Below are 23,329 nucleotides of genomic sequence, written 5' to 3' on the forward strand. Positions count from 1 at the left end.
GACCACGGGTCTGTGGTCAGATGTATCTTGGCACCGACACTGTGTGCCAGAGATATATTCTTTTTTTACAAACAAGGTTGCTCTTTATTGAAGTAAAACCAAGTTGACACAGTATACAACAAACGTGTAGCCAATGGCCACCATGAGAAACAGATGGGAAAAAATAAATAAAAACAATGTACTAACAGCGCACAGGGGTAAGCATGGGGAGGAAACAATAGAGAGAGAACCGGCAGACCAGTACACAAAAACATAACAAGGGGAAATAAAATTAAGTTGCATCGTCCAACCAGGGCTGCCATATCTTTTCGTATTTGTGGGGACAATTTCTATTAATATAGGTGAGTTTATACATGGGGAGAGCCCCATTCACCAGGGCCACCCACGCCGATAGCGTGGGGGGGGGGGGGAGGGGGAACCCCAACGTAAGATAATCTCCTTCCTAGCATAATACAGTAACAAAGAAATCAGCAGTCTTGAGTACTTAGAGCGCCTAACTTGATCAGGAATACCCAGGAGCGCCAGCTCCGGGGTGCGCATGACAGTGAGATTGAGACGATTGTTCAGAAGGCCAAACACAGCGCCCCAAAACTCCTCCACCCGTGGGCAAGTCCAGAACATATGCAGATAAGAGCCTTCAGCTATCAGACATTTAGGGCAGTCAGCCGATCTCGCAGGGTACATTCTGTGCAGTCTCAATGGAGTGAAATAGACTCTGTGCAGAAATTTTGTGTAAATCAGTTTGTCTCTGGAAGGGATAACCGAACTCGACGCCTGACCCAGGCAGACCTCCCATTCCTCTCTAACTAGATTAGGCAAATCTGATGACCAGCGCTGCCATAGACGCTCCAGGGCAGGAGAGTCCGCAACAAGTAGAGTGGCGTAAAGAGCAGACAGAGGCTTGGGGAGCTCGGCCTGCGCGAGGACATCCTCCGGACGATCAGTCTGAAGGACTGGGGTGGTCAGAAACTGGGCACGAACCACATGGCGCAGTTGGAGGTAGCGGAAGCCTATCCAGCGGGGAAGTGCAAAGGAGCCGCGCAAATCCGGGAGCGTGCCAAGTGGCATTATGTCCCTCAGTCTCTGTACGCCGCAATTGGCCCACACCTGCGGGTCCGGAAGCATCCGCAAATGAGGGAGGGACGGGTTGCCACACAGAGGCTGATAGGGGGACCAAGTGTTAGGTTGGATAAACCGCACTCTAGCCACCTTCCAGACCATAAGAGTAGTCCTGGTGGGGAGGGGAAGAGATGGATAAGCACCCGCACCACAGTAGGCTAGGGTGCCAAGACCCGCCAGGGAGCCCAGACAAGCAGCCTCCAGACACGTTGCCGCATTCGACCGAGATCCCGCAAACCACCAATGGACGGTGACCAAGACGGCCGCCCAAAAATAGAATTTAAAATGAGGAAGGGCCAGACCCCCCGAAGACACCGGTAATTGCAAGGTGGACCGCGCCAATCTGGGGTGCGAGCCAGCCCATAAAAAGGAGCCAACACAGGCGTCCAGGTCCCGAAAAAAAAAGACTGGGATCCACACCGGGGAGTGGCGAAAAACGTACAGAAATTTAGGCAAAAAAATCATTTTAATGATGTTGATGCGGCCCAACAGGTTCAGAGGCAAGGACCCCCAGCCCGCGCAGCGCTCACGAAGACGGTCCAGTATAAGGGTAACGTTGCGAGAGAGGTAGTCTCCGGTGTTTCTAGTAATCTTGATCCCCAGATATTTGAATTCATCCACCCACAACAAGCGGGAAGGGGTCGCCAGGGTCCGCGCATCCGGGTCCAGGGGAAACAACACCGACTTGGACCAATTAATACGGATCCCCGAAAAACCGCCGAAGGATTCGAAAATGGCCAGGGCAGCCTGCAGGGACGAGGACGCGTCCGCTAGATAAAGCAGGGTGTCATCGGCATACAGGGACACCTTCTCCTCGAGGGGACCCATCCGCCAACCGCCGACAGCCTCAGAAGAACGAAGCAGGGCCACCAGGGGCTCCAACGCCAGGGCAAAAAGGCCCGGCGAGAGCGGGCACCCCTGCCTCGTCCCCCTACCCAGAGGAAAGGCAGCAGAAGTGGCACCATTAGTGCGGACCCGAGCCAACGGACAACGATAGAGCAGGCGCAACCAACCCAGGAAGCGAGGACCAAACCCGAAACGACGGAGAACAGACCAGAGATACGGCCACTCGACGGAGTCAAAGGCCTTCTCCGCGTCGAGGGAGGCCACCACCCACTGGCCAGGGTTGAGATGTGAGGCAGAAAGGTTCAGGTGCAGACGACGGAGATTAATATCCGTCCCCTTCCCCAGCATAAAACCAGTCTGATCCACATGCACAAGATCCTCAATGACTGAAGTCAGACGAATGGCCAAGACCTTGGCCAGGAGCTTGGCTTTGGCATTCAGCAAGGATATAGGATGGTACGAAGCACAATCCTCCGGGTCCTTACCAGGCTTGAGGATGAGCACGATGAGGGCCTCAGAAAAAGAAGCCGGCAAGGCGTCCAGGTCCGTGAACTGACCCAAGAGCTCCACCAAACGAGGCGCCAGGGACTCCTGATACGAGGAATAAAATTCCACAGGGAATAAAATTCCCGGGGCCTTGCCAGGCTGCATCCGCGACAGGGCCGTCTGAACCTCCTCCAGCTTGATGGAACCATCCAAGCGGTCCCTAGCCCCATCATCCAGCACCGGGAGCGAGACACTATCCAGGAAACACTCCAGATCATCTGCACTATAATTTACCCTAGAAGTATAGAGAGCATGATAGTAATCGCGGAAGCAGTCATTTATAGCAGATAGTTCAGACACCGTGCCCCCAGAAGGCGACCGGAGCCGGCCAATGTGCGTGACGACAGTCTGTTCCCTCGACAGCCAGGCCAAGAGACGGCCATTCTTATCCCCATGCACAAAAATGCGTTGAGCCGTCGAGAGAAGGGACTTCTCCGTGGCAGCAGTCCTGCATACCGAGAGATCGCGCATCGCCCTCTGGAAGGGTGCATAATGGGCCGCATCAGGGGATGCCACATAAGACTCCTCCGCCAAGCGGAGGGACGCTTCCAATTGTTCCAGAAACTGCACAGAACTCCTGTGGGCCGCCGCAATACGTGTAATATACACACCCCGTAGCCAGGCCTTAAAGGCGTCCCACAAAACCAAAGGATCAGGGTGCTCTGCATTGCGTGACCAAAAGATGGACAATTCGGTCGGCAGGGCCTCAAAAATAGAGGGTTCCATAATCCAGTACCTAGACAGCCGCCACCCGACCTCCCATCAGACAACCGGAGGGAAAGTAATAAGGGAGCATGGTCAGATATGCCCCGGGGTAAAATAGAGGCAGATGCGACCATTCTAACAACCTCCATAGAGGCCAGTGCCAGGTCTATGCGGGAAAAAGTCAGATGAGAGGCCGAGTGACAAGTAAACGCCCTATCCGACGGGGGTGTAAGCACCACCAGACGTCTACCAGAGAAAAGGTGGACATCCAGCGGGCCAAGGCGTCAGACCAGACCGAGGGGGGGTGGAGGCGGTCCAGATCCGGAGTGGGAGACATATTGAAATCACCCAATAATAACACATTAGAGACATCAAAAGAGACAATCAACTGCATAAGAGTGTAGAGGAAGGCATGGTCAACCGGAGGAGGCAAGTACAGACCCACCAAAAGGAAGGGCACAGAGTGTATGGTAGTGTGTAGCAGCACATAACGTCCAGCCGGGTCGGTCCAAACCTCCAACAATTGAAAAGGCAGGGAGCGATGTACGAGGACACTAACCCCCCTGGCGTAACATGAGTACGTGGCGTGGTAATGAGAGCCCACCCAGGCTCGCTTGAGGCCCAGGGTGCGAGAACCCATCAGGTGCGTTTCCTGCAAGACACAAATGTGCGGGGCATATCTGCGCAGAAAAGTAAAGACCAGGGAACACTTGACCGCAGAGTTCATACCCCGCACATTCCAGGAAAGTACATCAACCTTCGCCATAAGTAACTGGAAATTTCAACAGCACAGGATAGGCATACAGCACCACGCCACCGACTACAGGAGGGTGAGGCCGCCCGCCCACCGCCCAGGCTACAACAAGGGCCAGGTAAGGGGCCTCAGCCACACAAAACAATGTACAAAGAGCAACCATAAAAACAATACATCTAACAAATAAACCCTTGATCATAGAAAAAAACCCAGAGTGAGCAGCAGAAATCATAGACAAAAAACCTTGGTTCCCCCCTCCCCCCACCCCGCCCGACCCCAAAACAGAGGTAGGCATGGATCCCCAAACCCCACAACAGTCAAGTCAATAAGGCGACGTGTAACCAAGGGCCAACGGGCACCCGGTCAAGGCAACAGGACAAGGCACAACCGGTACCAGTTCAGTGCAGCTGCATGGTGCAGCCGAGAGCGATAAACTCCGGATCCAATTGCTTGAAGGGAGGCCCGATCCAGCTAGCCAGCCGACGGAGAGAACAGGCCAGCCAATCCGAAGAAGTCCAGGCGCAGGGCCATAACACAACAGGGGCAATGCAGGCCACCGCCAGCACGGCAGCAGGAACACAGGAAAGTCAGGACAGGATCGCAGTAGCCAGCGGTAGCACATAAGGTAGTAGAAAAAATCAAGGCAAAAACAAAATGGAAAATACCTAATCAGCCACGGGGGGGGGGGGGGGGGGGGGAGCTGCTCCAGCCAGTCCGAGGCATCCCTAGGATAGGTGAAGAAGCGGGTGGACTCACCGTCAATCACCCGGAGCTTTGCCGGGAAAAGCATATTATATTTGATGCCCCGGGAGCGGAGCGCCACCTTGACAGCATCGAAAGAGCAACGTTGTTTCTGAGTTTCCACGGCGTAGTCCAGGAAGATCATCAACTTGGCATTGAGGTAGGACAGCGACCCCGCCACTCGCGCTGCCCGCAGAGTCTCATCCCGGTCCCTGAAGTTGAGGAGGCGTAGGATCCTGGCCTGGTCGCGGGGGGACCCGATGCGCCCGCTCCACGGTGTAATGCTGGGAGTAGCGGGCTGCAGGGAGCAACGAACGGAGGAGCTCCTCCACGAACAGCGTCGGGTCTTTGCCCTCTGCACCCTCCGGGAGACCCATGATCCGGAGATTGTTGCGCCGGTTGCGGTTCTCGGCACGGAATTCCAGGGCGCGCACTTTAGAGTGGAGGACCCGCAGGGAGGCCGAGTGTTCAGACAGGGTGTCCTCCACAAGGCCAACGCACTGCTCCACCTCGGTGAGACGGGATCGGATCTTGTCAAAGTCCTGCGGCATCAGACACACATCCATCTGCACCGCCTCGATCTTCGTGGTAAGTGCCGTTTGACAAGACACTATGGCCGCCATAACCTCCGGGATGCCGGGCGGTGGAGCGTCGGCAGCAGACTGCGGATCCGTCTGGGAGGCCATGTTGGCAGAGGGCGGAGGCGGCTGCGGCCTAGTCTGCGTGGGAACGGAAGCCCCAGGGGAGTGCGCCGCCTGCGGAAAATGGAGCTTCTTCCCTCGCTGAGGTCGGGCTGAGGACCTGCTGGGCATACAGAAGGCTGGATCGGGGATCGGTAAGTAGAAAATCAAGCCACGTATAACAAACAGGATAAAACGCTCTCGGAGCTCTCAGCAGGCACGTCCGCTCAGGTTGCCATCTTGGACACGCCCCCGCCAGAGATATATTCACTTGCCGCTGAACATGGCCATATAGCTCTGGGATGCTCTTCTGCGAGAAATATTTCCTTCCTGGGACCTTCCATAGTGGTGTTCCAATGGCCACAAATTTTCAAAAGGCCTCCGAGTTCACCAGTTTATCTGGCAGTAGCTGGGGGGCTATCAGTTCCAACAAGCCAGCGGTCAATCGTTGGGCAACAGGGTTATCCGGCGTCATCATTTTTTTACCCTCGAACATTTGGGCCACGGAACCCTGCCTTCTTCTAGAAAAACGTGAGGACGGCATGATGGAAGGTGGAGTGGAGGACAATTGTGAGGAGAGAGGAGGAGGAGGAGGAGAAGAGGCTGGATGGTGAGAGCCTGGAGTGTGGCTTTGTGGGTTCTGACAGCGTTGCTCCCACTGGGCTCTGTGATGGGAGGCCAGGTGCCTTCTTAGGCCCCTTTCACACAGGCGGACCGTTCAGATCCGCCTGTCAGTTTTTTTTAGCGGATCTGAACGGTCCCCCCATGCATGTCTATAGGGCATCGGATGTCAGCGGAGACATGTCCGCTGACATCCGATCCGTCAAATCTGGACGGATGGAAATCCCTAGGTGAGTGTTGGGCTTACTGTGACTTATGCGTGGACTGCAAAGGCTCCAGCATCAGGGAACGCATAGACCGACAGGTGTCTGACTAAATTGGGTTAAAGGCCGATGTGGACGCTCTGAGAAGTGATGAACCCCTGTACTACTGGGTGGGCAGGCTTGACCTCTGGCCAGAGCTTGCAGAATTTGCAATGGAACTGTTGGCTTGCCCCCCTGTCCAGTGTCCTGTCCGAAAGGACGTTCAGTGCAGCAGGGATGATCGTGACCGATAAGCTCACGACAGTGTTGACTACCTCACATTTCTAAAAATGAATGAGGCATGGATCTCGGAGGAATTCAACACATGTGACCAGTAGACCATGTTTGATTCAAATTCCTCATGACAGGTCACAAATATCCGCCACCACCCATAACAATTCATCTGACCGGGCTGTGCGACTCAGCGTTGTGCGTCTGACCGGACTGTGAGATTGTGAGTGTTGTGTGATTGACCGGTGTCAAGTGAGTGGAGCGGAATACCAGAGGGTGAGAAGGTAGCGTTAGGAAGCCAGGAAATAGCCACATAGGATAGACTTAAATCGCTGAATCCCCATTAGATTAGATAGTAGGTACAATGCCCGGCGGGTGTGGAGATGCGACACGGTGTACATCTTGTGATATGTATGCGTTCCTCGGACATGTGATCGAGGGCGAATACAAATGCGCAAAATGTAAGCACGTTGCTTCCCTGGAAGCTCAGGTCCTGAATCTAGGGAAGCAGCTGGCAACACTGAGACGAATGTCCATACCGGAGGAGAGCCAGGATTGTACCAGTCAGAAGCAGGCAGGGGTCTGCACAGAGGTGGGCGGAGTATTGGAGGTGCAGGCATCAGAGCAGAGTAGAGGGGTGATAGTTAGGAGGGGTAGAAGGGGACAAGGCAAGGAGGCTGATCCTGGGCTGGAGCACCCCAATAGATACGCCCCGTTGTGTGATGTTGGGGAAACCAGTCAGGGACCAGCATTGCTGGAGCAGAGCGACGCCCCTAGCTGCCAGGGGAAAAACTCCTCCAGTGAGGCCGGGAGAAAGGGAAAGGAAAGACAGGTGCTGGTGGTAGGGGACTCAATTATTAGAAGGACAGATAGTGTAATCTGTGACAAAGACCGTGTGCGCCGAACAGTCTGTTGTTTGCCGGGCGCTCGGGTTCGGCACATCGCGGATCGGGTGAACAGATTATTGGGTGGGGCTGGGGAAGACCCAGCTGTCATGGTACACGTGGGTACCAATGACATAGGCAGAGGAAGATGGAGAGTCCTAAACGATTTCAGGGACTTAGGCGCTAAGTTGAGGACTAGGACCTCCAAGGTAGTATTTTCCGAAATACTACCTGTACCTCGAGCCACACCAGAGAGGCAGCAGGAGATTAGGGAAGTTAACGAGTGGCTGAGGAGCTGGTGTAGTAAGGAGGGTTTCGGGTTCCTGGAGAACTGGGCCGACTTCTCAGTCGGTCACCGGCTCTTTGGTAGGGATGGATTGCACCTAAATGGGGTGGGTGCAGCCGTACTGGGTGCGAGGATGGCCAAAAAGTTAGAGGGGCTTTTAAACTAGGGAATGGGGGGGAGGGTACAGATGTAGAATTAGCCAGTGGAAAGCAAGTTCCAGAGGGCAGAAATGGGGGCATTAGCGGTAGGGTGTTCGGAGCTCCTATACCCAGGGTGGGTACGGGGAAAAATCAAGAGAGCAGCCTAAAAACATCAAAATTACGAGGCTTGTATACCAATGCCAGAAGCCTGGCCAACAAGATGGGAGAGCTGGAGCTGCTGATGTTTGAGGAGGACTTAGATTTTGTGGGGATAACTGAGACTTGGTTTGACAGCTCTCATGACTGGATGGCGACTATTCAGGGGTATTCCCTTTATCGCAGAGATAGAGAGGGTAAAAAAGGGGGAGGGGTATGTTTGTATATTAAGAACAGTATACAGGTAAATATGAGGGATGATATTAATAATGGAGCTATGGACGAGGAAGAATCCCTATGGGTAGAGCTTCAAAGGAAAGGCACGGTGGGGAAGGTAATATTGGGCGTATGCTATAGGCCCCCCAACCAGAGGGAGGAGGGTGAGGCGGACCTCATGTTACAGATAGGATTGGCAGCAAGGATGGGGAATGTCATTATAATGGGGGACTTTAATTATCCTGATATAGACTGGGCAGAAGGAACCGCACATTCAGCCAAGGCTCGGCAGTTCCTAAATGTTTTGCAGGACAATTTCATGGGTCAGATGGTGAATGCACCGACAAGAAACAATGCGGTACTTGACCTACTGATTACCAACAATACAGACCTGCTCACGGATTTAGAAATACGGGACAACTTAGGGAACAGTGACCATAGGTCACTTGGTTTCAGTATTAATTACAGTAATAGGAAACACAAGGGTAATATAAGGACACTGAATTTCAAAAGAGCCAATTTCCCTAAACTGCGCTCGCTGCTAGTAAATATCAAATGGGATAGAACCCTGGGAACAAAGAACACGGAGGAAAAATGGGAGTGCTTCAAGAGCATACTTAACAAGGGGGTGGGCCAGTGCATTCCACAGGGAAATAAATTTAAAAGAGCAAAACTAAACCCTGGGTGGCTAAACTCCAACATAAAAATGTATATTAGAGCTAAAGAAAAGGCCTTCAAAAAATACAAGACTGAGGGGTCATTGGCAGCATTTAAGCACTACAAAGAGTGTAATAAGAAATGTAAAGACGAAATCAGGGCGGCTAAAATAGAACACGAGAGACATATAGCGGAGGAGAGTAAAAAGAACCCCAAGAAGTTCTTTAAGTAAATAAACAGTAGGAAAGCGAGGCCAGAGCACATTGGCCCCATAAAAGATGATAAAGGAAAAATGGCCACAGAGGACAGAGAAAAGGCGGAAGTGTTAAATAATTTCTTTTCTTCAGTCTTCACAAAGGAATCGGGGGGCTACACGAACCCCGCTTGTAAGGCCGAACTAAATAATACACCTCAGGAAGTGCCGCCATGGCTAACAGAGGATAGACTTAGAGCTAAACTAGAGAAACTTAACATAAATAAATCCCCGGGACCGGATGGCTTGCACCCAAGGGTTCTTAATGAGCTAAGCCAGGTGATTGCCAGACCATTATTCTTGATCTTTAAGGATAGTTTACAGACGGGTATGGTGTCAGCTGATTGGAAAAAAGCCAACGTGGTACCAATATTTAAAAAGGGGCCGAGATAAATCCCGGGTAACTATAGGCCGGTCAGCCTAACATCAGTAGTCTGCAAAATTTTGGAGGGGATGATAAGGGACCACATACAAGACTTTAGTAATGAAAATGGTATTATAAGTAGTAATCAGCATGGATTCATGAAAAATCGTTCATGCCAAACCAATCTATTAACCTTCTACGATGAAGTGAGCTGCCACTTAGATAAAGGTAAGCCTGTGGATGTGGTGTATCTGGACTTTGCAAAGGCCTTTGACACCGTTCCCCACAAACGCTTACTGTACAAACTAAGGAAGGTAGGTATGGACCATAAGGTGAGTACCTGGATAGAGAACTGGCTCCAGGGGAGAGTACAGAGGGTGGTGATTAATGGGGAGTACTCGGATTGGGTGGGTGTGGAAAGTGGGGTCCCCCAGGGTTCTGTCCTGGGACCAATCCTGTTTAATTTATTCATAAATGATCTAGAGGAGGGGATATCTAGTACAATCTCAGTATTTGCAGATGATACTAAATTAGGCATGCCAATATCTTCTATGCAGGATGTGGAAATCTTGCAAGCAGACCTGAACAAAATAACGGGGTGGGCAACTACATGGCAGATGAGATTTAATGTAGAAAAATGTAAAGTAATGCACTTGGGGGCCAGAAACCAGAAAGCAAGCTACTCACTAGGGAGGGATCCTCTGGGTGAGTCTAGGATGGAAAGGGACCTGGGGGTACTGGTAGACAACAGGCTTGGCAGTGGCATGCAATGCCAAGCCGCCGCAAGCAAAGCCAACAGAATACTGGGTTGTATAAAAAAGGGGATTCACTCCAGAAATAAAGAGATTATTCTCCCGCTCTACAAGACTCTGGTCCGGCCACATCTGGAGTATGCTGTCCAGTTCTGGGCACCGGTCCTCAGGAAGGATGTGCTGGAACTGGAGAATGTCCAGAGAAGGGCAACAAAAATAATTAGGGGAATGGAGGACATCAGCTATGAGGAAAGACTACAAGCACTGAACCTATTCTCTCTGGAGAAGAGACGATTGAGGGGGGATAGGATATCAATGTACAAATACTGTACTGGCGACCCTAGCATAAGGAACAAACTATTCAGAGAAAGGAGATACAATAAGACACGTGGCCACTCACTAAAACTTGAGGAAAGGTGGTTTAACCTTAAAGTGTGTAAGGGGTTCTTCACTGTAAGAGCGGTAAGGATGTGGAATTCTCTTCCACAAGCAGTCGTATCAGCGGGGAGCATTGATAGTTTCAAAAAACTATTGGATGGACACCTTAAAAGACCACAACATACAGGGGTATACAATGTACGGTTAAAAGCAAACACACACACACATCATAGGTTGAACTGGATGGACTTGTGTCTTTTTTCAGCCTCACTAACTATGTAACTATGTATGTAACTATGGCCCCTGTCTTAGGTAAATACAGCGGCATAAAAGGCCTTTTATGTCTGTTGAATGCCTAATTGCTACAGTCTGTCCCAGCTCCACACAGCAACCTCTCCCTACATTGACAAAAGACTTTTGTGGACCTATTAGCTAGCGACTTGTGTCACTATACAGTCTGTCCCTGCTCCACACAGCAACCTCCAGCCACAGAATACAAAGTTCTTTGCTGTCAGGTGAACGCCTGTTGGCTAATTTGTGGGGCCTGAACTGGCCGACACTTACTTCTGTATCTTGTGAATGCCTAATGTACCTCCAGCCACCGAATATAAAGTTCCTTGCTGTCAGGTGAACACCTGTGGGCTAATTTTTGGGGCCTGTACTGGCTGACACGTACTTCTGTATCCTGTGAATGCCTAATGTACCTCCAGCCACAGAAAACCAAGTTGTTTGCTGTCAGGTGAACGCCTGTTGGCTAATTTTTTGGGCCTGTACTAGCCAACACTTCTGTATCCTGTTAATGCCTAATGTACCTCCAGCCACAGAATACAAAGTTCTTTGCTGTCAGGTGAATGTCTGTTGGCTAATTTTTGGGGCCTGTACTGGTTGACACTTACTTCTGTATCCTGTGAATGCCTAATGTACCTCCTGCCACAGAAGACAAAGTTCTTTGCTGTCAGATGAACGCCTGTGGGCTAATGTTTGGGGCCTGTACTGGCCGACACTTACTTCTTTATCGTGTGAATGCCTAATTTTTCAGACTGGAATTGAAAAGCAATGGGTCTGTAAAGGTTCTGCTAAATTGTGGAACGGATGCGGACCCATTTTACAGACGTGTGAATGGACCCTATATGTATTTGACATGTATTTACCGGCTGCTGTCAGTTCTGGCTGATTTAGAAAAAATAAAATAAAACATTTTTGGCTACCTTTCCAATAGCAATACTTCTGGTATGTCAGTGTCCATATTGTGGGAATATGTGTGCACAGCTAGTAAGTATTTTGTGGCTGCAAATATGACCTGGAGGTTTTTAATGTTCGTTTGCATTTAGAGTGAATGGGGTCTGCCGCGAACATTTGAGAAAGTTTGCGGATGGCGTTCGTGAACCGCCCCGTCCGATGTTCGTCCATCACTAGTCAGGAAACTGATTAGGCACAATTAACATAGCAAATCTTCCCTTTTGAAATACAGTTCCACTTTAAGGCTTCATGTACATTAGCAGCTCCTGGATGCTCCTAAACTTCAGTTTAGGAGCTTTTGGTGTTTTTTTTGCCAAAGCTTCTAAACTCAACTACATAAAAGCCTATGTGTCACATACACATAAGCTTTTAGCATAGTTTAGGAACAGCCACGTTTAGATGAGATTAAACCTCCTTCTCCTGAATGCAGAAGAGCAATGTTCAGGATAAGAATGTTTGACCGTCGGTCGCAGACAAATCGCGGGAAAAACACAGTTTGCGTTTTTGCCGTGTTTTGCTTTTTCTCGCGGTCAGGCTAGGCTAGTGTACATGTAGCCTAAAAGGTCAAGATCTACATCTAGATAAAGGTAAGCCTGTGGATGTGGTGTATCTGGACTTTGCAAAGGCCTTTGACACCGTTCCCCACAAACGCTTACTGTACAAACTAAGGAAGGTAGGTATGGACCATAAGGTGAGTACCTGGATAGAGAACTTGCTCCAGGGGAGAGTTCAGAGGGTGATGATTAATGGGGAGTACTCGGATTGGGCGGGTGTGGAAAGTGGGGTCCCCCAAGGTTCTGTCCTGGGGCCAATCCTGTTTAACTTATTCATAAATGATCTAGAGGAGGGGATATCCAGCACAATCTCGGTATTTGCGGATGATACTAGACTAAGCATGCCAATATCTTCTATGCAGGATGTGGAAAACTTACAAGAGGATCTGAACAAACTAATGGGGTGGGCAACTACATGGCAGATGAGATTTAATGTTGAAAAATGTAAATAATGCACTTGGGCATCAGTAATGCGAAAGCAAGCTACTCACTGGGGGGGGAAACCTCTGGGTGAGTCTAGGATGGAAAAGGACCTGGGGGTACTGGTAGACAACAGGCTTGGCAGTGGCATGCAATGGCAAGCCGCTGCAAGCAAAGCCAACAGAATACTGGGATGTATAAAAAAGGGGATTCACTCCAGAAATAAAGAGATTTTTCTCCCACTCTACAAGACTCTGGTCCGGCCACATCTGGAGTATTCTGTCCAGTTCTGGGCACCGGTCCTCAGGAAGGATGTGCTGGAACTGGAGAAAGTCCAGAGAAGGGCAACAAAAATAATTAGGGGAATGGAGGACATCAGCTATGAGGAAAGACTACAAGCACTGAACTTATTCTCTCTGGAGAGGAGACGCTTGAGGGGGGATATGATATCAATGTACAAATACTGTACTGGCGACCCTAGCATAAAGAACAAACTTTTCAGAGAAAGGGAATACAATAAGACACGTGGCCACTCACTAAAACTTGAGGAAAAACAGTTTAAGCTAAAAATACGTAAGGGGTTCTTTACTGTCAAAGCAGTGGGGATGTGGAATTCTCTTCCACAAGCAGTCGTATCAGCAGGGAGCATCGATAGTTTCAAAAAACTATTAGATGGGCACCTTAAAGACCACAACATACAGGGGTATACAATGTATGGTTAACAGCAAACACACACACACACATCATAGGTTGAACTGGATGGACTGATGTCAACCTCACAAACTATGTAACTATGTAACAAAGTTTACGTGGCTTCAGCGTGTGTAATGCTTTTGAGATGTGCCACACTGTGTTCTCATAAGGGCTCATTTAGACCACAACATGTGTCACACTAACCTAACCTACTGCATGTATGTGTGTTGTGGTGGATTGACATCCGTCACCCCAATGCAAACCTGTAGACTGGGGTGCTGCACGCTATATATCATGGTTAGCTGCAACTACTCAAACACCTCTGGCAGAATTTCAGCTTATCCATCCCAACCCCTGTCAAGGATAGCCAGAAGCAGGATATACAGAGCGGAGGGATGGATAATGAGAAAACTGCACAATATATCTATCACAAGGAGAACGCTCTGCCTCTGGTAAGGAAAAATGATGCAATGAAAGAGGAAATAAAGGGAGGAAATTGGGCGTGAAATCCCCATCAATATGCAATCGATTTTGTGAGAAAGATAATTATTCTCATGTGAAGTACAATGGATGACTGTTTTGTTATACAACATATAGCAGAAAAAGATTTGAGAGGTTCATCTATTACACTGGACACATAACCCTTTCTAACACAGGATACGATACCATCAGAGTGGAAGACAAGGCAGGTTATGGTCAAGTGGACCTCCACTAGAAAACAAATAGCAATGTCACCCCCCTTTATCACATATCCATACAGCCAATAGCTTATCCCCCATGGAAAGCCGACCTGTCACATACACACAACATTTCTGCCTAACAGATAGTAGCTGAATATACCTACAAGAACTGTTGTCGTCTCCTGACTGCCCAGAAGCCCCCACCCCAGGCAGGCTCCAAATGGTTCTTGACCTACACTATGCGCAAGTTTAAAGCAGAACTTCAGACTTTTTTTTCCCCGTCAACTTTTGGATGGCGTAGAGATGGGTTAAATCCTCAGTTAGGTTTTCATTTCTGCAGTCCAATCCTTTCAATACCAAAACCCTCATTTCCCATTAGGAGGAGGTGCACGGCCAACAGTAATACCAGATAATGGGTCATTGAAGAAATGGCTAGCACACCAAAAACAGAAATGTATTGAGATTCACATGCTTAACGTGCTCCAAAAAAGTGCAAATGTTTGCGCTCTATTTTTTAGCACTTTATGCATGTCATTTTTTAAGTGAATTTATGGTGTGCTGGACATTTCTTCAACAAGGTTTTAATTGCTGTCTGTGTCCCCGCAAAGAGGATTCCCCCTTCTCCAATTGTCCAAATAACCACGGCATTTGGGATAACAAGTGGGGGGGGGGGGGGGATTTAAAATTTTACAGTTGTACAAAAATAAGATTAGAGGGGATGGGGGTTGTATTCGTATCGACCCTCAAAAGTGGGTTTCCCTCACTACTGGGTAGATTTCATCCCCTGTCCACTTCCTGCCATTTTTCTGGGACACAAATAAAGAAAAATCTCCCAATGTGCACATAAAGCAAAAAAACATGACAAAGGTTTAAACAAGGGGGTCTCTAAACTTTCTAAGCAAAGGGCTGGTTTACTGCCCTTCCGGCTCAAGAGGGGACCAAACTGTGGCCAGAGGGAGTAAATCATGCACCATCATTAGTTTTAAAGGGAGGAATCGTCCCCCACCACTAGTATCAATTGGAGGAATTGTGCCCCATTGTTTGTATCAGTGGGAGGAATGGTGCCCCACCATTGGTATCAGTTGGAGGAATGGTGCCCCATCATTGGTGTCAGTCGGAGGAATGGTGCCCCATCATTGGTGTCAGTCGGAGGAATGGTGCCCCATCATTGGTGTCAGTCGGAGGAATGGTGCCCCATCATTGGTGTAATTCGGAGGAATGGTGCCCCATCATTGGTGTAATTCGGAGGACTAGTGCCCCATCATTGGTGTAATTCGGAGGACTAGTGCCCCATCATTGGTGTCAGTCGGAGGACTAGTGCCCCATCATTGGTGTCAGTCGGAGGACTAGTGCCCCATCATTGGTGTCAGTCGGAGGACTAGTGCCCCATCATTGGTGTCAGTCGGAGGAATAGTGCCCCATCATTGGTGTCAGTCGGAGGAATAGTGCCCCATCATTGGTGTCAGTCGGAAGAATAGTGCCCCATCATTGGTGTCAGTCGGAGGAATAGAGACCCATCATTGGTGTCAGTCGGAGGAATAGAGACCCATCATTGGTGTCAGTCGGAGGAATAGAGACCCATCATTGGTGTCAGTTGGAGGAATAGTGCCCCATTGTTGGCATCAGTTGGAGGAATAGGGACCCATCATTGGTGTCAGTTGGAGGAATAGGGCCCCAAGGGCTGGATACAGATAAGCAAAGGGCCAAATCTGGCCTCTTGGTGGCAGTTTGGAGAATACTACCTTAAAACTTCTTCTTCTAAGCTACAGCCAAAGCTAGAAAAAAAATGTTAATGTAAAATCTTTTTTGGAGTCTGTTGGGTTGCATATTCATGCACTGTGGGCTACACTGACACCTACCAAAGAACTGAATACTAGGCCAAAAACACTAACGACCAGTCCCTAGAGGCCATTCCTTTTTGGTTTGGAATGTGGAAGGGTTAGAACCTTACTAAGCTATCTCACTGCTATCTGGTTCCCCCACTGGGGAAATTCACCCTGTATTTGTCCTGGTCAGCAACGCAGAAAGCATTTAGACAGTCAAGATTTAACAGCCGTTACCAGAACAGGAGGTGAAGAAAAAACCTCTATTGGGAATGGTTTAGTGGCGACTAAAAGGGGATTTCTCCTCAGCTTTGATGAACTTCTAAAAAAGGGGAAAAAATAGACTATGGACACTCTCCAACCCACTCCTGCACTTAATTTGTATATATATATATATATATATTTTGAGAATCATTCGCTGAAACTTTAACTGCCAGCTCTCAATCATGACTGTCAAGGGGTCCCCACTTCGATCAAGAATCAATCTGCATGGTTTGCAATTAAATCATTATTATGTCAGCACTGATATAGTGATAGCATGCAGACTGGAGGCTCCAATGACAAAAATGTAAACCTTAAAAGGAGGAACTATAGGCAAACCCCCCCCCCCACCATTTTGGAAAGAGTAAGAGAGGGTTATAACCCCTGTCAATTGTTTTTCACCACCTGTGTCCCATTGTGGAGATTTCCCTTCACTTCCTTTCCCATAACAAAACAGGAAGTGAGAGAAAAGTGAGGTATTTCCTGGTTGTTCCCTGGCTCACCAGTACGAGTGTGCCCATTGGACGATTTCCCATCTATTCCTGTCCTGGGGACAACCCAAAATGTGGGATTTTATTTTACTTTTACTTCTGATGATGAAAGGTAATCAGGACAGATAAAAAGGAAGAATCTCCCTACCAAGGATACAGATCGCAATAAAAGCCTGACGGGGGCTCCAATCTCCCTCCACTATTTCAGCCAGCAGAAGAACATTTGCATATTAAAGCCCAACTCCAGCCAGCAGAAGAACATTTCCATCTTAAAGCCCAACTCCAGCCATCAGAACAAAATTTCCATCTTCAAGCCCAACTCCAGCCATCAGAAGAACATTTCCATCTTCAAGCCCAACTCCAGCCATCAGAAGAACATTTCCATCTTAAAGCCCAACTCCAGCCATCAGAAGAACATTTCCATCTTCAAGCCCAACTCCAGCCATCAGAAGAACATTTCCATCTTCAAGCCCAACTCCAGCCATCAGAAGAACATTTCCATCTTCAAGCCCAACTCCAGCCAGCAGAAGAACATTTTCATCTTCAAGCCCAACTCCAGCCATCAGAAGAACATTTCCATCTTCAAGCCCAACTCCAGCCATCAGAAGAACATTTCCATCTTCAAGCCCAACTCCAGCCATCAGAAGAACATTTCCATCTTCAAGCCCAACTCCAGCCATCAGAAGAACATTTTCATCTTCAAGCCCAACTCCAGCCATCAGAAGAACATTTCCATCTTCAAGCCCAACTCCAGCCATCAGAAGAACATTTCCATCTTCAAGCCCAACTCCAGCCAACAGAAGAACATTTCCATCTTCAAGCCCAACTCCAGCCATCAGAAGAACATTTCCATCTTCAAGCCCAACTCCAGCCATCAGAAGAACATTTCCATCTTCAAGCCCAATTCCAGCCATCAGAAGAACATTTCCATCTTCAAGCCCAACTCCAGCCATCAGAAGAACATTTCCATCTTCAAGCCCAACTCCAGCCATCAGAAGAACATTTCCATCTTCAAGCCCAACTCCAGCCAGCAGAAGAACATTTCCATCTTAAAGCCCAACTCCAGCCAGCAGAACATAAAATAAATTCTTGCAGTGTCTCCCCTCCACACTGCAAGGGTAAAATGTTTGTTAAAGGAGTTCACCTTTTGACATAAAATAATAAATGCACATTTTTATGCAGGTAAAAAACTGCGCATTTATTATTTTTGTTTTGGGAGCCTGTAAAGCATTGCACTAGAAATCTTTAGATCACTGATGCCATGCAGGTCTCCTGCAGATCTGTCAGTGTATTGGCTTGCCCGTACCTCATACGAGCAAGCTGATACATTCTGACAGGAAGACTCAAAGAACTACCACAGCGCTCATAGCGCCGTGGAAGTTCAATGAAAACAAGAAGCCGACAGCCGCTAAAGCCTAGTATACATGGGCCAAATGTGAGGCGACATTCAACCCTTGTGTAGGGAAGCCAGTCCGACAGAAGCTGGCTTCTGTCAAAGGGTCATGACTGATAAAGGTCTGCCAACCGCCTCCTGATTGGCGCTCTCAGCTTGACCGGAGTGTTCTAGCGGGTGGGCCGCCCCCTTTCAAAAACACAATAGCACAGTAGGGGAGATCGCTGTACTAACATCGAACTGTCGGTACAGCGGCTCCGACCTGAGCTGGGTTAAAAAAAAATAAAAAAACTAGTAGTGTGTAAGAGGCTTTAAGCTGCTGGACCTTGTAGTTTTCCATTTACAGAGCATTTTGACAGACAGGGGAGAGAAGATCCCCGCTAGCTGTCAGAGTGGGGGATCGGGGGCCAGTCCGTTCGTAACATGTTACTAGTGATGGACTCAGGGGTGTTTGGGATAAGAATCCCAACCCACCTGAGCGATCCCACCAGGAAGCCGACACTGCACAGACCGGGAAATGCCTCACTGCCTATGATTGGCCCTTTGCAGTGTCGGCTTTCTGGCGGGATTGCTCAGGTGGGTTGAGATTACAATCCAGATCACACCTGAGTTCATCACTACATGTTACACCCTAAATATGGGTGTAATATGTTATGAAAGGTGAACTTATCCATTAGGTCTAGGGGGTTGCAGGGGAATCTGTATTATTTACCCAACTCCCCTCTCCAAAAGGCTCCCTTAATCACCCCACCATCTACAATATACGGTTATTAGCCCTGCACTGTACCTGATGATCCCAAGGCTCTGGCCACAGACAGGAGCAACAGGGAAAAGAGGAGATTGCTGGATGCATAGGTTCTGTGCACCCATCCCTGTGTACCTATCATACTTCGCTGTGCTTGTGAGTCCACACAGCCGACTTGTACCCATTCACTTTCTATGGGCTGCCTGCACGCAACTCAGAGGTAGTAACAGCAAGAAAACCAACACCGTTGGGTGCCTGCACAGGGCTGACCATCTGTGTGAATGAGCCTCAACTGCCACATGTCTTCAGTACTTGCACGCCATACTTTTTCTAAGAGTGACTTCTTAAGTATTTAAAGTTGAACAACATTAACATTTTTTTCGGGATACAGCACCAATCAAATCCATCACCTCTACTGAAAAGTATCCTACGTCCTGCTGGTTACAGTACATATCCTCCCATTAGTGAAGCCAGGAACTACACATAGCGTGCCGATCTTCCAGTGCTGAGAGGAAGCAAATACAATATTAAAGGAATTTGTCATTTGCCCTCCCTTTTCTCTCCCCTCATTCACTCACAAAACACTTTGGGGTTTATTTACTAAAGCTAAAGAGGGCAAAATTTGTCACAATTCTGCAGAGAAACCAATCAGCTTTCAGATTTTATTGCCAAAGCTTAATTAAACAAGCCGAGGTTAGAATCGGACTGGTTTCTCTGCAGAATTGAGACTAATTTTGTCCTTTCTAGTAAATAACCCCCTTTGTGTCCTTTTCACAGAATGCAAACATTTTTATGAATGGACAAGGGGGGAGGAAAATATGAGGCCTGCTCCCTCTCTCACCCAGCAGCACTGAAAGATCACAGCTCAGTATGTATCCAGCATTGCTAAAGGGGAGATTTGTAACATAACCAGCAGCCAGCATGGCACAGGATACTCTGGATAATTTGACTTTGTAAAATATTTTCTTGGAATACAGCACAAGATAAATAATCCAGAGTATCCTGTGCTATGCTGGCTATGTTACAAATCTCCCCTTCAGCAATGCTGGATACATAAGTGAGCTGTGATCTTCCAGTGCTGCGGGGATGAAAGGCAGCAGGCCTCATCTTTTCCTCCCCCCTTGTCCATTCATGAACGTGTTTGCATTCTGTGAAAAGGACACAAAGGGGGTTATTTACTAAAGCTAGAGAGGACAAAATTAGTCCCAATTCTGCTGGGAAAACGATCAGCTTTTAGCTTCAACTTATTTAATTAAGCTTTGGCAATAAAATCTGGAAGCTGATTGGATTCTCTGCAGAATTGCGACTAATTTTGTCCTCTCTAGCTTTAGTAAATAACCCCCTTTGTGTCCTTTTCACAGAATGCAAACACGTTTATGAATGGACAAGGGGGGAGGAAAAGATAAGGCCTGCTGCCTTTCATCCCCGCAGCACTGGAAGATCACAGCTCACTTATGTATCCAGCATTGCTGAAGGGGAGATTTGTTCCATAACCAGCAGCCAGCATGGCACAGGATACTCTAAATTTGACTTGTGCTATAATCCAAGAAAATATCTTACAATTTAAAATAACAAGGCAAGGGAGTGGGTTGATGACCAGCCACTCTCTGCTAACGAGATTAAGTGCAGGACCTGGTCATCAGTGAAAAACTGATAACACAGCACCAAAGCCTTCACACACAAAAAGACCTTTTAGGCCGTTTCGCAGTGGTGCGCTGCGGGAAACTCCTGCTACTCCAGTTCCCGCATCGCACCCGATTCGACGGTGAGTCATACTGCCCTGTGCAAGCCACTGAGGACGCCCCCAGATTGGTTCGCAGGTCGCAGGGGAATTTGGACAGGAATCAGATTGCATGGGTGTGAACACCCATGCAATCTGATCCTGGTGTAGCCAAAAAAAAAAAAAAAAAAGGGTCCTGCATGAGTTTGGTCTGAATGCGATGCAAATTCAGCAATACAGTTTGTATGGCTGAATGTGTATCGCACAGACATCACATGTGATCTGCACGGCAATGCGGTGCGAATCACATGATCGGTTTGCAGATTGCTGTACAAACTGAATTTGAACAGGAATTGAATCGCATAGGTGTGAACACCCATGCAATCCAATTCTGGTGCAGACAAAAAAAAAAGGGTCATGCACGAGTTTGGTCCGAATGCGATGCAAATTCAGCCATACAGCTTGTATGGCTGATTTCACATTGCACAGACATTGCTTGTGATCTGCACAGCAATGCAGTGCGAATCACATGCAATCTCTGGCATTGCACCAGTGTGAACTGGCCCTTATAGCTCATTTACACATGCAGTGCTTTCTGAGGAGCAATCTACGGTCAGACTGCTCTTCAGAGGGCATTTGACAGGTAGGGAGGAGGCTTTACATTGCCACCTCACCATCTGTTTTAACCCCTTAAGGCACACACCAACACACCACAACCACAGTTGAATGGGTCACTTTCAGCGGGCAGCATGATTTCTGCTGTGCTGTGATGCAAAGCTGTAGAATATGTATACCTCCCTCCGCTGCCTATGCAGCTTGGGGGGGAAAAGTTGGGGTGTGGTAAAACTGAGGCTCAACCAAAGGTTTTTACCCCCTCCCCCCCCCCCCCAACCACATATGTAAATGAGTTACGCTTAGGAGTACATTTTAGCACTGTCATTTCGTATTCAGACTCCAGCAGAAACAGCCCATATGCACCCGCCATGTACGGTTAGCATCTAGGAAGCCATCTTGTACTCACACTAAGTGCGATAGGTCTAGTGGTTTCTCGGGGTGTTCTGGAAAGACGGGATGAGGAGGTTCTCTGCTGGGAACGCAGCCAAGAGACTTGCTGATTGCGTGCGTTAGCTTCTTTGCCGGCGATTTCTGCAGAAAGACGGGCAGACGGCGTTAGGAGAGGCGGTCTAACAATAAATCATTCTGTGCCGTTATTACTTTCTAATGATTACACTGAGCCCAGTCCTGGATGCTGATCAGAGATCTTGCTGATAGGCGTATATGCAAACAGACGTTAATAAAGAAAAGCATTTTAAACCATTCTTTAAAGTAGAGTTCAGCCTTCTGTTTCTTTCACGGTTATTTTTCATAGCTGGTTTGTCCACTAACCAATGCACAGATTTTAAACATGTTAAACAGAAGATATGCAGAAAACAGACCGTAACCTCTTACTAACTGCAACTGTAAAAACTACAAAGTAGTTGGAATAAAAAAAGCAGCATGATGCAGATTCAACCACTTGCCAACCTCCTTATAGCAGATTTACTGCTAAAGGGCGGCCATGCTGAGCAGGATCAAGTATTTATGTGATCCTGCACTTCTGGGCATCAGGGCCGAGTGTAGAATCAGAGCGGGAGCTAATCATTCTGCCTTGTTTACATAGACGGTCTATAAATACATTGATGAGCGAGTTTGGAGTGGAGGAACTTGACTGGCCTGCACAGATTCCTGACCTCTACCTGATGAGAACACCTTTGGGATGAATTAGAGCAGAGACTGCGAGCCAGGCCTTCTCGTCCAACATCAGTACCTGACCTCCCAAATGCGCTTATGGAAGAATGGTCAAACATTCCTATAGACCCACTTCTAAACCTTGTGGACAGCCTTCCCAGAAGAGTTGAAGCTGTTAGAGGAGGCCTGACTTGAAGTCTCTGCTCTAATTCATCCCAAAGGTGTTCTATCGGGTTGAGATGCAGGCCATTCAAGGTCCTCCACCCCAAACTCACTCATCCATGTCGTTATGGACCTTGCTTTGTGCACTGGTGTGCACTCATGTTGGAACAGGAAGGGGCCATCCCCAAGCTGTTCCCACAAAGTTGGGAGCATGAAATTGTCCAAAATGTCTTGGTATGATGACACCTTAAGAGTTCCCTTCACTGGAACTAAGGGGCCAAGGCCAACCCCTGAAAAACAACCCCACACCATAATCCCCCCTCCACCAAATGATTTGGACCAGTGCGCAAAGCAAGGTCCATAAAGACACGGATGAGCGAGTTTGGGGTGGAGGAACTTGACTGGCCTGCACAGAGTCCTGACCTCAACCCGATAGAACTCCTTTGGAATTAATTAGATCAGAGAATGTGAGCCAGGCCTCACAAATGTGCTTCTGGAAGAATGGTCCAACATTCCCATAGACACACTCCTAAACCTTGTGGACAGCCTTCCCAGAAGAGTTGAAGCTGTTATAGCTGCAAAGGGTGGGCCAACTCAATATCTCAATATTGAACCCTACAGACTAAGACTTGGATCCCTTTAAATTTCATGTTGGTGTAAAGGCAGGCGTCCCAATACTTTTGGCAGTATAGTCGCAGTGATGGCAAACCCTGGCACCCCAGATGTTTTGGAACTACATTTCCCATGATGCTCAGCTACACTGCAGAGTGCAGAAGCATCATAGGAAATGTAGTTCCAAAACATCTGGAGTGCCAAGGTTCGCCATCACTGGGTGTATACAGTAATGGA

The 23,329-nt window shown here is 48.3% G+C and overlaps 1 protein-coding gene across 5 annotated transcripts in view; it reads right to left on the reverse strand.

Annotated features, from left to right (window-relative positions):
- DTNB (dystrobrevin beta) overlaps window positions 1-23,329 on the reverse strand; it is a 292,666-nt gene that overhangs the window by 143,333 nt on the left and 126,004 nt on the right. For all 5 annotated transcript variants that reach the window (XM_082251573.1, XM_082251572.1, XM_082251571.1 and 2 more), the window contains one exon: window positions 21,612-21,736. In XM_082251573.1, the coding sequence (XP_082107699.1) occupies window positions 21,612-21,736 (125 nt within the window). The remainder of the gene's footprint in view (window positions 1-21,611; window positions 21,737-23,329) is intronic.

This window comes from Pelophylax lessonae (genome assembly GCF_965119305.1).
Source record: "Pelophylax lessonae genome assembly, chromosome: 3".
Taxonomy (NCBI): domain Eukaryota; kingdom Metazoa; phylum Chordata; class Amphibia; order Anura; family Ranidae; genus Pelophylax; species Pelophylax lessonae.